Here is a 16,865-nt window from a genome sequence, read left to right on the forward strand (position 1 = left end):
TTTATCTCCTTTAAATGTTAGCGTTACAACACAACTTAGCACATGACTGGAAAATTATCCATAGTTTTTTTTTAAATGTGTGAAACAAAGCCATGATAAATGAGAAAATCTGATATGTATTTTTTTTATTCACTGTACTATTTAACCCCAGTTAAGATGCAGCTGTTCTGAGAAGTTGACACCAATGGTCTTTTTTAGGATGCATCATGGAAGAAAACCTATTATATGCACCAAAGATTTGAGACAAATACAGTAGAATGCCTTAGATCAATGACGTTTACATTAAATTGGCTCGGCCAAAGTCCAGAACTAAGTCCAATCAGACATCTATGGTAAGAGATACAAGTCTAAGATCACATATACTCTTTTTCATTTTTTAGTTTGACTGAGACTGAGTCGTTATGCAAAGAAGAATTTAAAAAACGTTGAAGTGCAAAGCTGTGCAAACCACAACAGACTGGGAGATCAATGTAAAGGTGATAGAATCATGGATTATTTACAAACCATTTCAAAACCATGTCTCCCTTTTTCTCTCTTTTCACAATTATGCACTTCTTTCTGTTGGACTACCATATTTAATTTAATCCATATATATGTATTATGCTGCTTGTTACAAGACAAAATCTAAAAAGTTCATTTTAATGAATGAATTTGGGGCTACTGTATGTTTTAAGTTATTTCAAATGTATCAAAATGATTGATATTTTTTACATAATCCAATAATTATTGGATTAGCTAACTTTGATACACACAGTTGCTCTATTTCTATATGGAAAATACACCTCTATGAGCACAATAATGCCATTACATCAACAGGGCATAAAACCGTAGACACACACATACTGTATATAAATATGCATTAGGTGGAGTAGGGTGGTCCTACCAGCGTTTGCACGATGGCGTGGTTGGTGGCATTCATGTGGCCGTTCAGAGGGAAAGAACACTCTCCATCACAATAGTTGGCGGCGTAGCCTTCAGGGGCGATAATCCAGTCCTGAAGAGACACAATAAAAACACAGTTTCCTTGAAGCACATGTTCCTTTTTTTAAGATTTTCTCATTATCTATGTTTATGCAGCTATTCTAGTAACTTCTAAAGTTAGTTTTCCTAGGTATTTGGTTTATGTAAATGTTTTTACATAAAAATAAAAAGCTAAAAACCTGAGCTCATGACATCTATAAGGACAAATCAGCATTATTTCACTCTGTTCTGATTTTTTACCCTCTGTTTTTAGCTACAGCTCTTCCTTTTTTAATCCCACTTTTCCACCCTGTCAAATGGGGACGTGAATTTGTCTCTAAAGCAAGATTGATGGGTCATGTACAATTTAATGTTAGGTTTATAATAAAACAGCAGTATATTGTTGATGTAATGTGAGCATTCAGGTGAGTAATTGCTTGCTCTATTCCTCTAGATGTCAGTGGTGTGTTAACAGCTATCGTTAACAGCATGTTTGTAAAGATGAATGCATGGCTGCCCTTTTCTCCAACTGCTTCTTTGTAAACTCACACCTGCAGGCTGACATTTGGCTCTGCTCCCACTCAGCTGTGTGTATCAGGCTCTTTCACTGTTTTTATCTGGCTTGTTAGAAGCTGTTTCTTATCAGTTCGTAAGAGTGGTCTGGTGTTTAAAAAGAGCAGAAGCAGCTGCACCATGTTTCCCTGCTTTATTTTGGTCTCAGTAAGTTTTCTGTGATAATTGTATATAGATGTTTAATTTTAGTACATTTCACCACTTGTATTTGCACTAACTTAATCACTCTGAACTTTATTTGCCATAAATAAGAAGGAAAACCATGTTTATTGGCCCATACTTGTTTATTTAAATTACTTAAAAACTTTGTTTGACAAAAAGTTAAATATAAAAATAAAATCTGTAAGCCATGATCAAAATATATGCCAAATATTAGGCTCTGCATCAAAGCACAGGAAAATTATAATTGTTTCCAAGTAAGCATGTGCATAATTGTACTTTAATTACCACAATAACAGGTACAGAAAAAAACTAACAAGATTTGGGGTTTTAAAATTAGCATCACTTAGCATCATTCAGTACTGGTTTGTTAAATTTCAAATGTGGGTTTTGATATTTTACTACCAGAGAAAAATAAAGTTGGATAAAAAGTAAATAAAGTACTTACTTAATCCGTAAAACAAAGAGAGAAATAATATCAAATTCTACATAATTATCCTATTTTTTTAACTATCATAGAAAAAAGGATAACTAAAGTTTGTATTCATCCTTTCTTCCTTTTTATAAAGTAAACATAAAAGAAGTTTATCAACTTTTTCTCTATGATTAAAATTGGTTCATGGTTAGAAGGTGAGTTCACCACAAAAACTATCAAAAACAACTAAAGATGTCTTAATTTAAGTGTGATTTAGCTTAATCTGAGCAGGTAAATAAGATGATCGGCCAATGGAATTGGTATTTTCTCACTCAAAATGAGATAATATGATATTAAGCACTTAAAATAAGACAATGAAGTTGATGTTTTTTGCTATTTTGATTGTAAATTGTCTTATTTCATTGTCAACTGACCATTTTACCTGCTCAATTCAAGAAAAATGAACTTGTTTTAAGAAAAATGTAGGTATCTGAAAGCACCAACATCCTTCATTCATCCAGCTAAACCATTTAGTCAGTGAGGTTTTGAAGCAGCCAATAAAGACCGACACATAAAACTACCAAATACAAAAAAACGTATTCAACAACAAGATCTCATTAACATGTTTAAAACATGAAGATACCTGCCAGCCCAGCTCCCTGAAGCTAACATACAGCTCATGTCTTTTGCACGCCGTCTTCTGATTGCTGCTGTTGTAGTCTGAAACAGAAGAGCAGAACTCATTAGGAGACATTAGGATCAGCTTAAAGTGAATTTAGCACCAGTGGATTAGGGCTGACTGGCTCCTGTCAGCCTCTCACCCCATGAAAGCAGAAAAACAAAAAATAAATAAATATAACTCCTCCCTCCAAGAATGATGACGTAAAAGACAATTAAATAGAGTGAAAACAAACATTACACTCTGGGTCTGAGAGCAGAAGAAAAAACAACTGCACTCGTGTAATACTCAGGGTGGAGAAGGCTGGGAGGGCGGCAACCACAGCCTAGGCAGCAGTGCTCATTACATGCGCCTGTGCGTCGTACGTGCTTCTGGATGATGCATCTGAAGGCGTGCCTAATTAAATTTTCCTATGTCAGCTAATATCTGGCATAAGCACAAGTGGTGAGACGGTGACAACTGTGTTTATGGACTCTGCAGCCATGCAGTCCTTGCTAATCATCTCTGTTCCATCCTGCAGGCGCCATGCAGACAGGTACAGGTTTTGGTTTTCAGGCTTGAAGAGGTCATTGCTGGCAGTCGTCACCATGCTGAAGTCCAGATGGTGACACTGACTTTCCAAAGAGGGTTTCAAGGACTGCCTCTTTTGCTTTTCCTGTCTTCTTTGTTTGGGCTGATTTTATTGTTAGGTTTAAAATTTCATCATGAAGCTCTAAAGGGCAGAAGATGGTAAAAAAAAATAGAACATGGCTTCTGTGGTGATGGCAAAGGTCCTAATTCTCACCCAGGATACAGATGCTGCAGCAGTCTACAGATGGACAATCCATCACATACACTCTCTCATAACCATAGTAAGGCTGATCTCAATAGATCATTTAACCCTGACATGTTTTTTATCTATTGGTGGAAGTGAGAGTACCCTGAAAAAATGCACACATGCACAGGGAGAGTATTCAAACTGTACATTGCAAAAATTGAAATCTCAATAAGTAATTTCAACTTAAAATATGAGCATTTGAGGAGGTAAGTGAGACGCTTTGACAATTTACATTTAAAATGACAAAAAAAAGTCTTATTCCAAGTGCATATTATCTAGTCATCTTATTTTAAGAGTAAATAAACAAATTCTATTGACAAATAATCTTATTTACCTGCTTAAATTAAGGTTAAATACACTTAATTTAAGAAATGTTTACTTATTTCCAGGTCATTTTTGCTCCAGCCTGGATTTTGTTCTAAAATCTGTCTCACTGTGCAACTTTATTGAAATTGTATCTATTGTCATTTATAGTCTCTTTTTTATGATTATTGCTATCAGTTACACGACATTGATTAAAGCTGATTAAATATTCCAATTACACATTTAATTAGTTATTATTTATGGATTTAACAGCAGCTGAACAAGTGCTTACATTATAGTAGGTCCTTTCCTTTCTTTTAAAGTACTAAAAAGTACTTTTTTAAATGTAATTAAGTACAAAAATGTATAAATTCTCCATAAATGGAAGTGGCTTTTTTTAAATCCTTCAGAGTTGTGTTTTAAGTGTGTGCCTGTCAGAGGAGGCATGAGTCAGAGCCCAGCCTGAGATTTGTCACTCAGTCACAGCCACCCAGCCTCTCACCCTCACCCTCGCACCAGCCTTGTTTGGTCAGCTGGAGTTGGAAGGAGACGCACGCATAAACGCGCACGCACAGACAGACAGTGTAAACAAACAAGCTTCACTTATGGACGGGTCATTGATTTTGGTTCCTTACATCTCCGTGTCCATCATTCATGAGCAGTGGCATTTGGATAACAAACAGTACAACACACCCACACATTAATGACCCCGTGTTTATGTGTTGGGAAGCCAAGGCCACTCCAGCGGCTCATTAAAGATTTGTCATTTAAAATCACCACAGCTGGTTGCGTTCGGATTTCATCATCGGGTTTAATGTCACTTCTAACAGCACCGTCCAGACCCGAATGTATTAGCTGGACTTGTGTCATATGAAATTGGATTTATTACCCTTCATCTGAGGCTGAAAGAATAAAGAGCTATGGGAAGTACAAGTGGGATCCAGATGAGTTTTCTTTTTTAAAGGCGAATCTGGGTGGGTTCTGCACAGTTGACTGAACTCCGTAGGGTGCAGGAAACTAAAGGTGAGACGGAGTACGGCACAGAGCGGTGCAGTCAGGTCAAAGGGCCAGCTGTTAGCGTCGGACACAGTCAGGTGTTTCCCTCGTTTATTGCTCCTTCCTTTCCAATAGGAAGGGCCGTTCACTGGCTGCTGGCTAATGTGGAAATACATAATTTACTGTATATGGGTCGTCAGTCTGGCTTCGGCGTGCGCGGCTCAATGCTCACAAGCAATAAACGTGGGGTCAAGAGCTGGTCCTGCCTCCCTGTGGACCGAGTGACCTTCCAGCATCCTCTTCTACAGAGAGCACACAGAGTTAAAGGCTGTGGTTCAGGAAAACACGCACACACCAGGCGACACGCTGGTCCTGGATTAGCCGCCTCAGATCGGGACTGTTTTTCCTATAAATATTCAAACGAAAAGTCCACTTGGCTTTGCATTGTTAGGAACAGTTATGCTGTGGAGTGTTTATATACAGGAAACATCCAAGGACAGAGGAAAAGCACGGCTGAAGGGACAGAACCCACTGGCTGAGAAACTTGGCTGACATGATTGGAACTTGAAGTGGGATTTATAGGAAACGAAAAAAGAAACACAGCTATAGTGAAATAGCTGGGGTCAATAATTAGATATTGTAAAAAAGGCAGAGGTTTGTTGGGTTCAACCTTGTTGAATATTTTGTTTGCTTTTGGTGCCATAGACATAAAAATCTAAGAAAGCATGTTGTTCATTTGTATCGACCCAACTTTACTTTAATCCCCCTACATATACTCAATTAACCCAAACCTTAGAAGTCTTCTTCTGAGGGTACAGAGCGCACCTGATTGTTTGGTTCTCAGTATTAATGCAGCTCTTCTGTAAAGCTCTTAAAGGGGAACGTCATCCGCACAAGTTTTTTTTTTTTTCTAAACTTTATTTAACCAATGTACATTACACCAGGCAGCTACGCTCTACCCCTTATATATTCAGCTAGCTAATCTGAATCGTTCAATTCCATTTTGAGAGAGAGATAATCTGTGGTAGTAGCACTAGACATCTTCCAGGCATGTGAGTAAAACTAGCAGCAGTTCAGCGGACAGGAAAAATTAATGGTAGACAACGCAGCGAATGATGTCATACACACACCGCTTTGTTTTTAAAAAATAGAAATATAAAAAATATAACCGCGGATGTCTGGGGGACGGTGATTCACCTACATGTTATGAATGCTGGCGTATCATAAAGAATAAATTATGTTTAGTTTGTGTCTTCAAGTTGTTGCCCATAGGAAGACATTACTTGGATATAACCTAACGGAATATCTTCAGAACGGCTCCAAATGACACAAACCTAACTAAACATGACGTAAAATCAAGGGGATAATGTAAAAAAAAACAAAATTCCCCTTTAAAGGTTTATTAGAGAGCATCAGTGAACATGAAGAGCAAAGAACACAGTAGAGACATCAAAGATTAAGAATTCATTGGAGAAAACACTCCTCTGGAGTTCGGTTACTGGAGTAGATTGTAAACCCAATCCAGGATCCTGAAACAGACCCTGGAATTAAGCGCTGACCCAGTTAAAACACTTACTTTGGGCACAGTTCCACTATGCACTGGAACAGATCACTTACACTTTGAGTGTGTGCCCTTAGAAAATTAGAAGAACAAGAAGTAAAAGGAGAAGTACAGTACAGGAGGACTAAATACGCTGCTGAATCTGCATAACATTACCTGGCCCAAACTTAAAGCATGTGTGAAAGCAAACTAAGTCAAAGGTATGAATCTTCTCCCTTAAAAGCTTTAACGATTAATGTATACTTTGTGGTGGAAAAACCAACACTGTCACTGCATCTTCACTCTGATCAAACTGTCATTACCATTGAACATGGTGGTGGCTGCATCATGCTCTGGGGGTGTGTTTCTTTAGCAGGGAAAAGGACGATGATCCTAGTTTATAGGAAAAGAAGCCATGTTTCCGTTCATCTAACATACAAAATATAAGTGAACCTCTAATAGGGAAAATGCAAATTTACGATGTTTCTATTCAGCTTAAAGCAAATTAACCAAGAAATACAAAGCGCAATGTCGTCATAGACCGTTATCCATATTACATCATCACTCAAGGCAGCAATAAACAGGAAGTAGAAGCAGTAATGTAGCACTGACCATAGATCAGTAATGACAGAAACTTTTAATGACTCTGTGCGGTTATTAGACAAGTTGTTCTTACGTTAACTTGTAGCTGGTAATGGGGACATTACTTCCAGCCATGTCTACACGCATAATAGGAACATCTGGTAAGACGGTGACATCAGAAACAGCTGATCACTAACGTGAAGTCGATTGGAAAAGTGCTTCCCTCTCCAGTTTTTATCACTGAACCTTTTTTGCAAAAGGTAAGCGTAAAAACTTTTTTGCAGTTTTTTTTTTTTTTTTATCTTGTCGCGTCCATCATGCCTTTCTGATGCGATACTTCAAAATGCGCATTAGAAAAATGCACCTAGATATAGAGCTAAATACAGGCTGATCCTGGTTGGAAAACTGTTCTTAAAGACTCAAGACTGCGATTTTAACAAAACATGACAAGTTTTGAACAAATGCATATGTATAAGACAATATAGTGCCATCCGTGAGTGGTATCCCTGTTAAAAGTCTGTGCAGGTCCTTAGGACTCTGCAGGTAATGTGCAATATGTGGTGCATTAAAATCTTGTAAAATGTTCCCTAGCTTAAAGTGCACACAGCCATGTTTTATACACACTTTCACACAGACCCCCTGCTCCTTCATCCAGGTCTGCTTTATGATGCGTGACATTCAGCTTCGGGTCAAATCACAGCCAAGGGTGGAGGGTGGATGAAGCCGCAGAGCTGCATTCGCACTCATAAGATTACAGTAGAAGCTGGTAACATGGAAAAGCTTGGAAATATTTAATGCCCTTAAGTTTGCTCTAAGACACCTAAATGGATGTCCTATTGTGTCTTATTTTTATGAAAACGAGGATAAGGTCTTGATGAGAAAAATACAAATAAAGCAAAAATCATTTAAACAGGTTTTATTTCTCCTTTTATCATAACAGAATCCAATAATAAAATAACAGATTTTTTTTCAAAGTGAAAAAACAAGATTACCCCTCTGACCCAAAATAATCTAACTCTTAAATATCTTTAATCCTAAAGCACAGTTTAAGATTCAAAACCACATCAGGCTTTGCAGTAAACTTCCCACTCATTCTTTTCTTACACACCAACATATTTTCCTTACACCTCACGGCCTTCAAAGAATCAGCATTTACAGTCTGTGGGGCTTTTTAAGAGGAATAAAGCTGATATTTACTGTGGGCTTTCATTGAGTGTAAAAGTCCAGATTTGTGGTGCCCATAAACCACATCTCTCCTTCCTGCTTGTAAAAATTTAATGCCACACAGCTACTGCTGAGCTCTGGCTCCCATGAGGCCTCCATTCATTTCTTTTTTCCTTTTCCCTGACAGACCAGAGGTGGTGAGGAACATGGAGAACAGACGACACATCTGATGCTATATCATGCCAACATCAGCCGCACAATAACTCATTACTAAGACTAAATAAAAATCATTATTTATCCCAAAAAGTTTCATCATTTATCATTTGTAGGTAATGTAATCTGCTAAACACCAAAGTTAATATTTGGTGTAGTAGCTGTTGATGTTATTATTTTCTAATGCTTTCGCTCATTTACAAATTAAAAGTCCAATTGATCTATTGTTTCTTTTTTGGTTCTAGGTGATATTTGCATCAAGTCACAATTTATGACCAAAATCTTTTCATTTAGAGTCTCTTAGCATTGACCCATAATAGAGCCCTTCAGTTTAAGTTGTGTCTTAATCCTTTCCTATCATCATATTAGTTTTAGTATCAGATAGAGATGTTATTGGGTCATGCAAAATTGAATTTCAATTTATTCTTTTATGTTTAGGGGAAAAAATCTTAATGATAAGTAAAGAATCAACATCTGTCATGAAGTGATTGTAATAGCCAAACTCTCTTTTTATGTTTTTTGAGCATCAACAGCCTGTTTAAAGGTCATGCCGTAGCATCTCCATTGGATTTAGGTTGTGATTATGGTTGCCTCTCGTTGTCTGTCTCGTTTGTCTTTCAGCTATTTATCGCTGGACAATTGCTTGTGTCCTAGAGCAGACCTCCAGTTGTTCTTGAGCTTTAAGGTCACAAACTCATGGCTGAACATTTACCTTCAGGATTCTTGTAGAAAACAGAATTAATTGTTTCATCAATTTAAGGTAAGTCTGTCAGGTCAACAAATAGCAACCTCCACACTGTTCCAATATCAGAAATGATAAAGGTTTACTAAATCACCAATTGATTTGATGCATAAATTGATTTGACTCCCGATAGAGCCTAAAACGAAGAGGAAGCTCAGGTAGGACTGAGCTTTTGCCGTCGCAGCTCCAAAGCTCTGGACTGACGTCAGCACATCAGATAGGGCCTTTTCTCTGACTTTTTTTAAATCTCCAACTTTTTCGCTTTGGCATTTTACACCTAGCATGACAATGGGCTTTATTTTATCCTTTTATCTTTTACCTAATTTTATAAATTTTATTATCCATCCATACATTTTCTTTCACGCTTATCCCAAGTAGGGTCACAAGGGGTGCTGGTGCCTCTCCAGATGTGTACGGGCGAGAGGCGGGGTACATCCTTGACTGGTCGCCAGTCCATCACAGGGCAACACAGAGACAAACAGGACAAACAACCATTCATACACACACTCACACCTAAGGAGACTTTAGAGAAGCCAATTAACCTAACAGGCATGTTTTTGGACTGTGGGAGGACGCCGGAGTACCCGGAGAGAACCCACGCATGCTCAGGGAGAACATGTAGGCTCCATGCAGAAAGAACCAAGGCCGGAAATTAAACCGAGAACCTTCTTGCTGCAAGGCAGCAGTGTGAATGCTATTTTTAGCCATGTTTTAGCTGTTTTGTATTTTATTTATAATGTTTAATGTTTTGTTTTTGTTTTTCTGCAAAGCACTGTGGATGTTTTATAAGTGCTTTTCAAAGAAAATTGGACTGGATTAGATAAAAATGTCTCCTAATGCCACTTTTTTTTTTTTTTAAAGGTGGAAAGGTGAATGGTAAAATGAACTCTACTGAAAAGACATCTCACATCTTGACGTGGTAAAAGTTGTCATTATTGATTCAATTCATTAAGACATTTTATGTGAGATAAATTCAGACAGAACACATTTTCAACATATTTTCCCAGGATGCATTAGATCTGGCTGATCTGATATGACCCCCAAAAGAAGTCCTAGGAAGTCCATTATTTGATAAGAAAGTTTTAGCTTTGCAAATATTAATAAGAGATTATTTTAAAAAGCAACTAAAAAACAAAAGTTTTTTGTTCTTCCTGATTTACAGCCAGTCTAAATACTTAAACTTCCTGTTAAAAAAAAGGATTTCCTTTAATAAAACGGTAATGTGAACACAAACTGTGGCACATTAGAGCAGTTTGCCTACCTGTGTTTAACCTGGAAATGAGTCTCTGTGCATACAAACATCCTGCTAGACCACATGACTCCACAACTCTGTGCTAAAAACCAAATCCCATTGAATTAATTGAGAAGGAGCAGCGGCTGTTGGTTCCCACCCTGTGTGTTGAATAACTGAGGAAACACAGAACGTTTCCTCAAAGTGTGACTCTTGATAAACCGTAAACCGATATTAACCTGACTCCACAAAGCCTGCCATTCATAAACCCCTCCCCGCTCTTTCACCAAAACCCGTCTTTTGGGCGGAAAAAAGCTGTAAATTATATTTATCGCAAACGGTTCCGAAAATAGAAGAATCCCGTAGTGCCATTTCAGATAGTGTATCCACACTGTTAGCTTTAGTGACATAAAAGGTCATTTAAGCCAGAGAAGGCCCACTGTGTCTCAAACCAACCACACTGTAGAAACTGGGCCAGTTCAAGAAAAACCCAAAGATCCCTGCTGTTCAGCTGACATACATATTCCTACAGCGTCCCAGCCGCCATGAAGACATGAAAGCAGGACAGTCCCTGCAATCTCTGACGTTTCGCCTCTCCTTCCCCTCCTCGTTCCTTCAACCTTTCGGCTGAGGTTTATCTTTCTTCCTGTCTTTCATCACAGAGGTTATTAAACCCCACGATGGAGCTCCTCCATGTCTAATTACTCTAACGGTAAACAAAAAGAGCTGGGGTGGGGACGGAGCGAGGAGAAGGCGGTGAAGGGTGGAGAGGAGTGACAGATGAAAAAACACAGCTGGCTGAGCGCCATGTTATTATAATTCTTTAAGCGATACTGTTAACTTTGTCAGTCTTTTAGCTGCACGGCTAATGACTGGCTATACCTAATTACAGGCCGCCTGGGCTGCGCCGAGACGCAGTATTCCTTCCCCGGATGGTTGTTAACCTCCCCCGCAGCAGAGAGCCAAAGACCCAACCCGATTCTTATTACCCTCTGTGCCCACTAAATGCCAAATTAGCCTTAAAGGTGTTGCATTGTTCTTTTACTGAGTTTAGCAGGCATAAAACAGAGCGGCCGTCTATTAAATAAGGTAGAATAAGTAAGCAGATCTGTTCATTAATTCCCTGTTATGTTAACTGTTTGCATTTTCAGTCAAAAAGTGAGAAACAAAAATGATTTATTACAGTTTCAATCAGGGAAATATTTGAGAATTAATGTTGCAGAAATGTATTTGGCTCATTCGGTCCAATTCAGTCATCTGGAAGATATTTATTCTCACATTATGTTTTAAATCCAACACATTAAAAACTTTGAACAAGGGGAAAGAAAGGTTGGAGATATCACAAGGATTTCAGTTTAGGTAATCAGGTTTTCTCTCCAGCAGCGTGTTAGTGGGTTTAAAAGAAGTGAAGCAATTTAATAAATTTTCTAATAAAGTCCTATTAGAGTAAATAAATAAAGAAGTAGCTTAAAAATTATCTTTAAAGAAATCTTAAAAAGAAAAATTTAAACTTGTTTTTATTCAACCCCTCTGGGACGACATTTTGTGGAACTAACTTTTTCAACAATCCTAAATACAACTGGATTTAGTTAAGGGTGAGTTATACTAACACATTAATAAGCTCTGCTTCAGGTTTAGGGTCCTTTTGGAAGGTAAAACTCAACAGCCTTACCGTCAGCATCTCTATGTAGGATTTAGGCAAACAAGATATTACATTTTTTTATAAAAAGACTTTATAACATGTTGCTGCACACTTACATCTGAGGGAACCAACAGATAAATCAGTCATTCGATGAACAAACAGTAATTTATGGTTGTCTGCTTTAGAGGATTGTCTTTAGAGTCAGATGCTAAAACGGGATAAAATATGGAGGCAAATGGTTCAAGTTCAAAACCAAAGACTTTCAATATTTGGCTAATCGCTCTGAGTGCTGGTCAGCTTTTCTTCCGGTGTTGCCCCGTTTTCAGCCCCACGCATTTTACCATAAACCAGCACATCGGCTCTGCAGAAAGAAATGCTTTCCTGCAGCATAAAGCTGTTACTGCAATGTTTCTTAGCAGGCATGTTTCATGCACATTTGGCGTTTTGCATGCGAGAAAGCAAACACACCTTGGTCCAGGTATGGTTGGGTTGTAGTTGTTCTACTTATTCTGCTTAGAGATGATATTTTAAATAAAATGTTTAGAATTTGGGGTATAACATAGCATAGCTTTACACTTCTTCACAATTTTATTCCTGACCTGTCTGATCTGCATATTGGTGTCATGATGGGTTCTCAGAAAGAGACCCAAAAATGCAGAACACCACTTAACGGACACAGGGATGAAAAGTTTAACAGTTTATTGAAGCTCAACACACAGAATGTACGGATGACTGGTTCGGGCCTGGGTTCTGGTTTCACCGGAGTCTGCGTGAGAGACAGAGCGGTTAATAACTGCTGATAGGATTAGGTTTCCAAGTGAACTCAGATTTGTACCTTGTGGGTTCTTGAGGTTCTCTTGGGAGAGTCACTGTTGGTTCTGGGGAGAAGTCTGTTAGCAGAATCCGCTAGCTGCTTCAGCGTCTCACGTCTAGCTTGATCAGACCTTGGGTTTGGTTCTTCAGCTCTAGTCCAGAGCTGCTTGGAGATTCTCAGTGGATCTTCAGGGTTTGGCTCAGAGGGTCGGCTCGGCAGGTTTACTCTTCCAGAGCTTTCACTGAGGAGGTACAGGTTTCCAACTGGAACAACACTGCGGCGTTGAGGCAAGGTCTGAAGACAGCTTATGTAGGATCCTCTGATGATGTTGACGAGCTGCAGCTGCGCAGGAGGCTCCCTCAGAGGATCCACAGCGGACTCTGCTGGAGAAGGATGGAATCCTCCCCAGCTCCCAACAGTACCCCCCCCTCAACGACCGCCCCTTGGCGGTGCAGAAGAGGTGGATGGGCAGGAACGCTCGTACTCCTCGATCAGAGTGGGGTCGAGGATGTACGAGCCCGGGACCCACTGACGGTCCTCAGGTCCGTAGCCCTCCCAGTCGACGAGGTACTGCCAGCCGCGACCTCGTCGACGGGAGTCCACGATGCGGCGCACCGTGAAGGCCGGATGACCATCAACTTCCAGGGCGGGTGGTGGGGAGTCGGACGGAGGGCACAGAGGACTCGAAGAGACGGGCTTAATCTGGGAAACGTGGAAAGTTGGGTGGATTCGGAGGGACTGGGGTAACTGAAGGCGGACAGCTGAAGGGTTGATGACTCGAGAGATCTTATATGGACCGATGAATCTTGGGGAGAGTTTTCGAGACATCCCCTTGAGGGGGATGTCTCGAGTGGAGAGCCACACCTCCTGGCCCTCAGAGTACTCGGGAGCGGGACGTCGCTTGGCGTCGGCGAAACGTTTAGAAGAGGCAGAAGACTGATTGAGTGTGGTGATGGTTTCCCTCCAAATCCTCTGGCAGCGACGGATGTGATGATTTACGGATTGCACCGATATCTCTCTCTCATCTGCGGGGAAAAGAGGTGGTTGATAACCGAGACTGACCTGGAATGGGGACTGACCAGTGGATGCAGAGCAGAGGGAGTTGTGGGCGTATTCAATCCAAGGAAGGAACTGGCTCCAGTCCACGGGGTTACTTGATGTGAGACAGCGGAGGGTGGATTCCAGTTGTTGATTCATGCGCTCGGTCTGACCGTTCGATTGGGGATGGTATCCTGATGTGAGGGAAGGTTTACAGCCGAGCGCAGAGCAGAAAGCTTTCCATACCTGGGATATGAATTGAGGTCCTCTATCCGAGAGGATCTCCTGGGGGATACCATGAAGCCGGAAAACGTGTTTGATGAGGAGTTGGGCGGTCTGGAAGGCTGTGGGAAGCTTTCTGAGAGGAACAAGGTGGCAGGACTTCGAGAAACGGTCAACTATAGTGAGTATAGTGGACATACCTCGGGAGACTGGGAGACCGGTGACAAAATCGATGGCAATATGGGACCATGGACGCGAGGGAACAGGAAGTGGTTGGAGCAGGCCAGAAGGAGGTTGGTGTGAGGCTTTGTTGCGGGCACATGTGGGACAAGCCAACACATACTCCTTAACGTCCTTGTGGAGTGAGGGCCACCAGAAACGCCTGGAGATGAGAGCAACTGTTCTACTCACTCCTGGATGAGCGGTGAATTTGGCGGTATGCATCCACTGGATCAGACGGGACCTGACAGATGAGGGAACATAGGATCGATTAGGCGGACCGGTACCTGGATCTGGTTCAGTGGCAAGGGCGGAGTTGATAAGATCCATTATCTCCCAATTGACCATTCCAATGGTACATGAAGGTGGGAGGACAGGTTCAGGTGTCTCTGGATGATCGACGGAGTAGAGACGAGAGAGAGAATCGGGCTTCACGTTCTTGGATCCGGGCCTGTATGAAATGATGAGGTTGAAACGGGAAAAGAATATTGACCACCTGGACTGGCGAGGATTAGCCTGCTTTGTGGACTGGATGTAAGCCAGGTTCTTGTGGTCTGTCCAGACGAGAACCGGATGCTCAGCTCCCTCCAGCCAATGCCTCCATTCTTCCAATGCCAGCTTAATGGCCAGGAGTTCTCGGTCACCCACGTCATAATTTTGTTCGGCTGGAGAAAGCCTACGGGAGAAAAAGGCACACGGATGAATTCTTTGATCTGAGTCTAACCTTTGAGAGAGAACCGCTCCAACCCCGGAGTCGGAAGCATCCACCTCTAGGATGAACTGTTTCGTTGGATCAGGTTGGATGAGAACAGGTGCTCTGGAAAACAAGGATTTTAGTCTTTCAAAAGCAGTTTGAGCCTCGGGGGTCCACTGAAAAGATCGCTTGGTGGAAGTTAGTGTGGTTAATGGAAGGGCGGTTTGACTATAATTCCTTATGAACCGGCGATAGAAGTTGGCGAATCCTAAAAACCTCTGAAGCTGTTTTCGGTTCTCAGGAACAGGCCAGTCCAAAACTGCCTTTATTTTGTCCTCTGATGGTTTTACCTGGCCGCCCTCGAGCACAAACCCCAAAAAGGTGACTGAAGGTTGATGGAACTCGCACTTCTCGGCTTTCACGAACAGTTTGTTTTCCAGAAGTCTCTGTAAGACAAGACGAACATGTTTCTTGTGTTCCTGGAGGTTCTTGGAATAAATGAGAATGTCATCAATGTATACGAAGACAAACACATTGAGGAAGTCTCTGAGAACATCATTAACTAGAGCCTGAAAGCAGGCAGGTGCGTTAGTTAAACCGAATGGCATCACCAGGTATTCGAATTGACCCAGGGGTGTTTTAAAGGCAGTTTTCCATTCATCGCCCTCTCGTATCCTAAGGAGATGATAGGCGTTTCTTAAGTCCAGCTTGGAAAACACTGTTGCACCCTGTACAGGTTCAAAAGCAGAGGCGAGAAGAGGCAGTGGGTATTTATTTTTAATTGTGATCTGATTCAAACCTCGATAATCAATACAGGGTCTCAGGGAACCATCTTTCTTGCCCACGAAGAAGAAACCGGCGCCCAATGGAGAGGATGAAGGGCGGATTATTCCAGCAGCTAATGATTCGTTGATGTATTTTTCCATTGTTTCTCTTTCAGGCTTGGAAATGTTATACAATCTGCTGCTAGGAAGAGGTGCACCAGGTAAAAGTTCAATGGCGCAATCGTATGGTCTGTGTGGAGGTAGGGACGTCGCACTGACCTTACTGAAGACAGGGGCTAAGTCATGGTACTCAGGAGGAACTGAAGAGAGGTCAGGAGAGTCCATCTCCCCCCCACCACTAGGAGGCCCCACCATAGGGGCAGCAGAACGAAGGCAGGTTTCGTGGCACGTAGAGGACCATGATTCCAGAAGACGTTTAGTCCAATTAATGTGAGGGTTATGCTTCTCCAACCACTCGAACCCGAGGACCAGTGGGGAACATGCAGAAGGAAAAACAAAGAAAGTTATAGTCTCTCGGTGGTTACCTGACAGAAGTAGCTCGAGGGGCTGGGTTTGGTGGGTAACTCGATGGAGTCTTTTTCCGTCTATGGCGGACACACTGAGGGGCTGAGAGAGAGGAACGGTTTTAATTTGGAGTTGCTGGACGAGGTTAGAGTCGATTAGGTTACGCTCACAGCCTGAGTCGATGAAGGCGGAGAAAGAGAGACTTTGGTTATCACAGAAGAGGGTGGCAGGCAGCAACAAACGAGGAGATTTTATTGTATTTGTTTGGCCCGCCAGACTCCTCAGATCCTCTGGCGGGCCCCGGCTTTTGATTTTGCCGGGCAGGAGGCGATGAAGTGTCCACTCTCGCCACAATAGATACATAACTTACTTAGGAAACGCCTCTGTCTCTCCTCTGGAGTGAGCCTAGTATGTCCCACCTGCATTGGTTCATAATCCCTCTTCCCCGAATGAGAGGCTTGAACAGGCAATGGTAGAGGCTGGGGCTTAGACCACTGAGTGGGCATCTGCTCTGTAGAGGGAGAACACACAGTAACGTTAAGAGAGGCAGGAGAGAAGTTACTCTGCTTCTTA

The 16,865-nt window shown here is 41.3% G+C and overlaps 1 protein-coding gene across 1 annotated transcript in view; it reads right to left on the reverse strand.

The window, feature by feature from the left end:
- Positions 1-16,865, reverse strand: part of bmp6 (bone morphogenetic protein 6) — a 70,345-nt gene that overhangs the window by 2,054 nt on the left and 51,426 nt on the right. Inside the window, exons 5-6 of the mRNA XM_038305700.1 lie at positions 2,751-2,827; positions 884-994 (exon numbers count right to left, since the gene is read on the reverse strand). Of these exons, the coding sequence (XP_038161628.1) occupies positions 884-994; positions 2,751-2,827 (188 nt within the window). The remainder of the gene's footprint in view (positions 1-883; positions 995-2,750; positions 2,828-16,865) is intronic.

Source organism: Cyprinodon tularosa, unplaced genomic scaffold (genome assembly GCF_016077235.1).
Source record: "Cyprinodon tularosa strain WSP-4 unplaced genomic scaffold, ASM1607723v1 ctg561, whole genome shotgun sequence".
NCBI classification, from domain to species: Eukaryota; Metazoa; Chordata; class Actinopteri; order Cyprinodontiformes; family Cyprinodontidae; genus Cyprinodon; species Cyprinodon tularosa.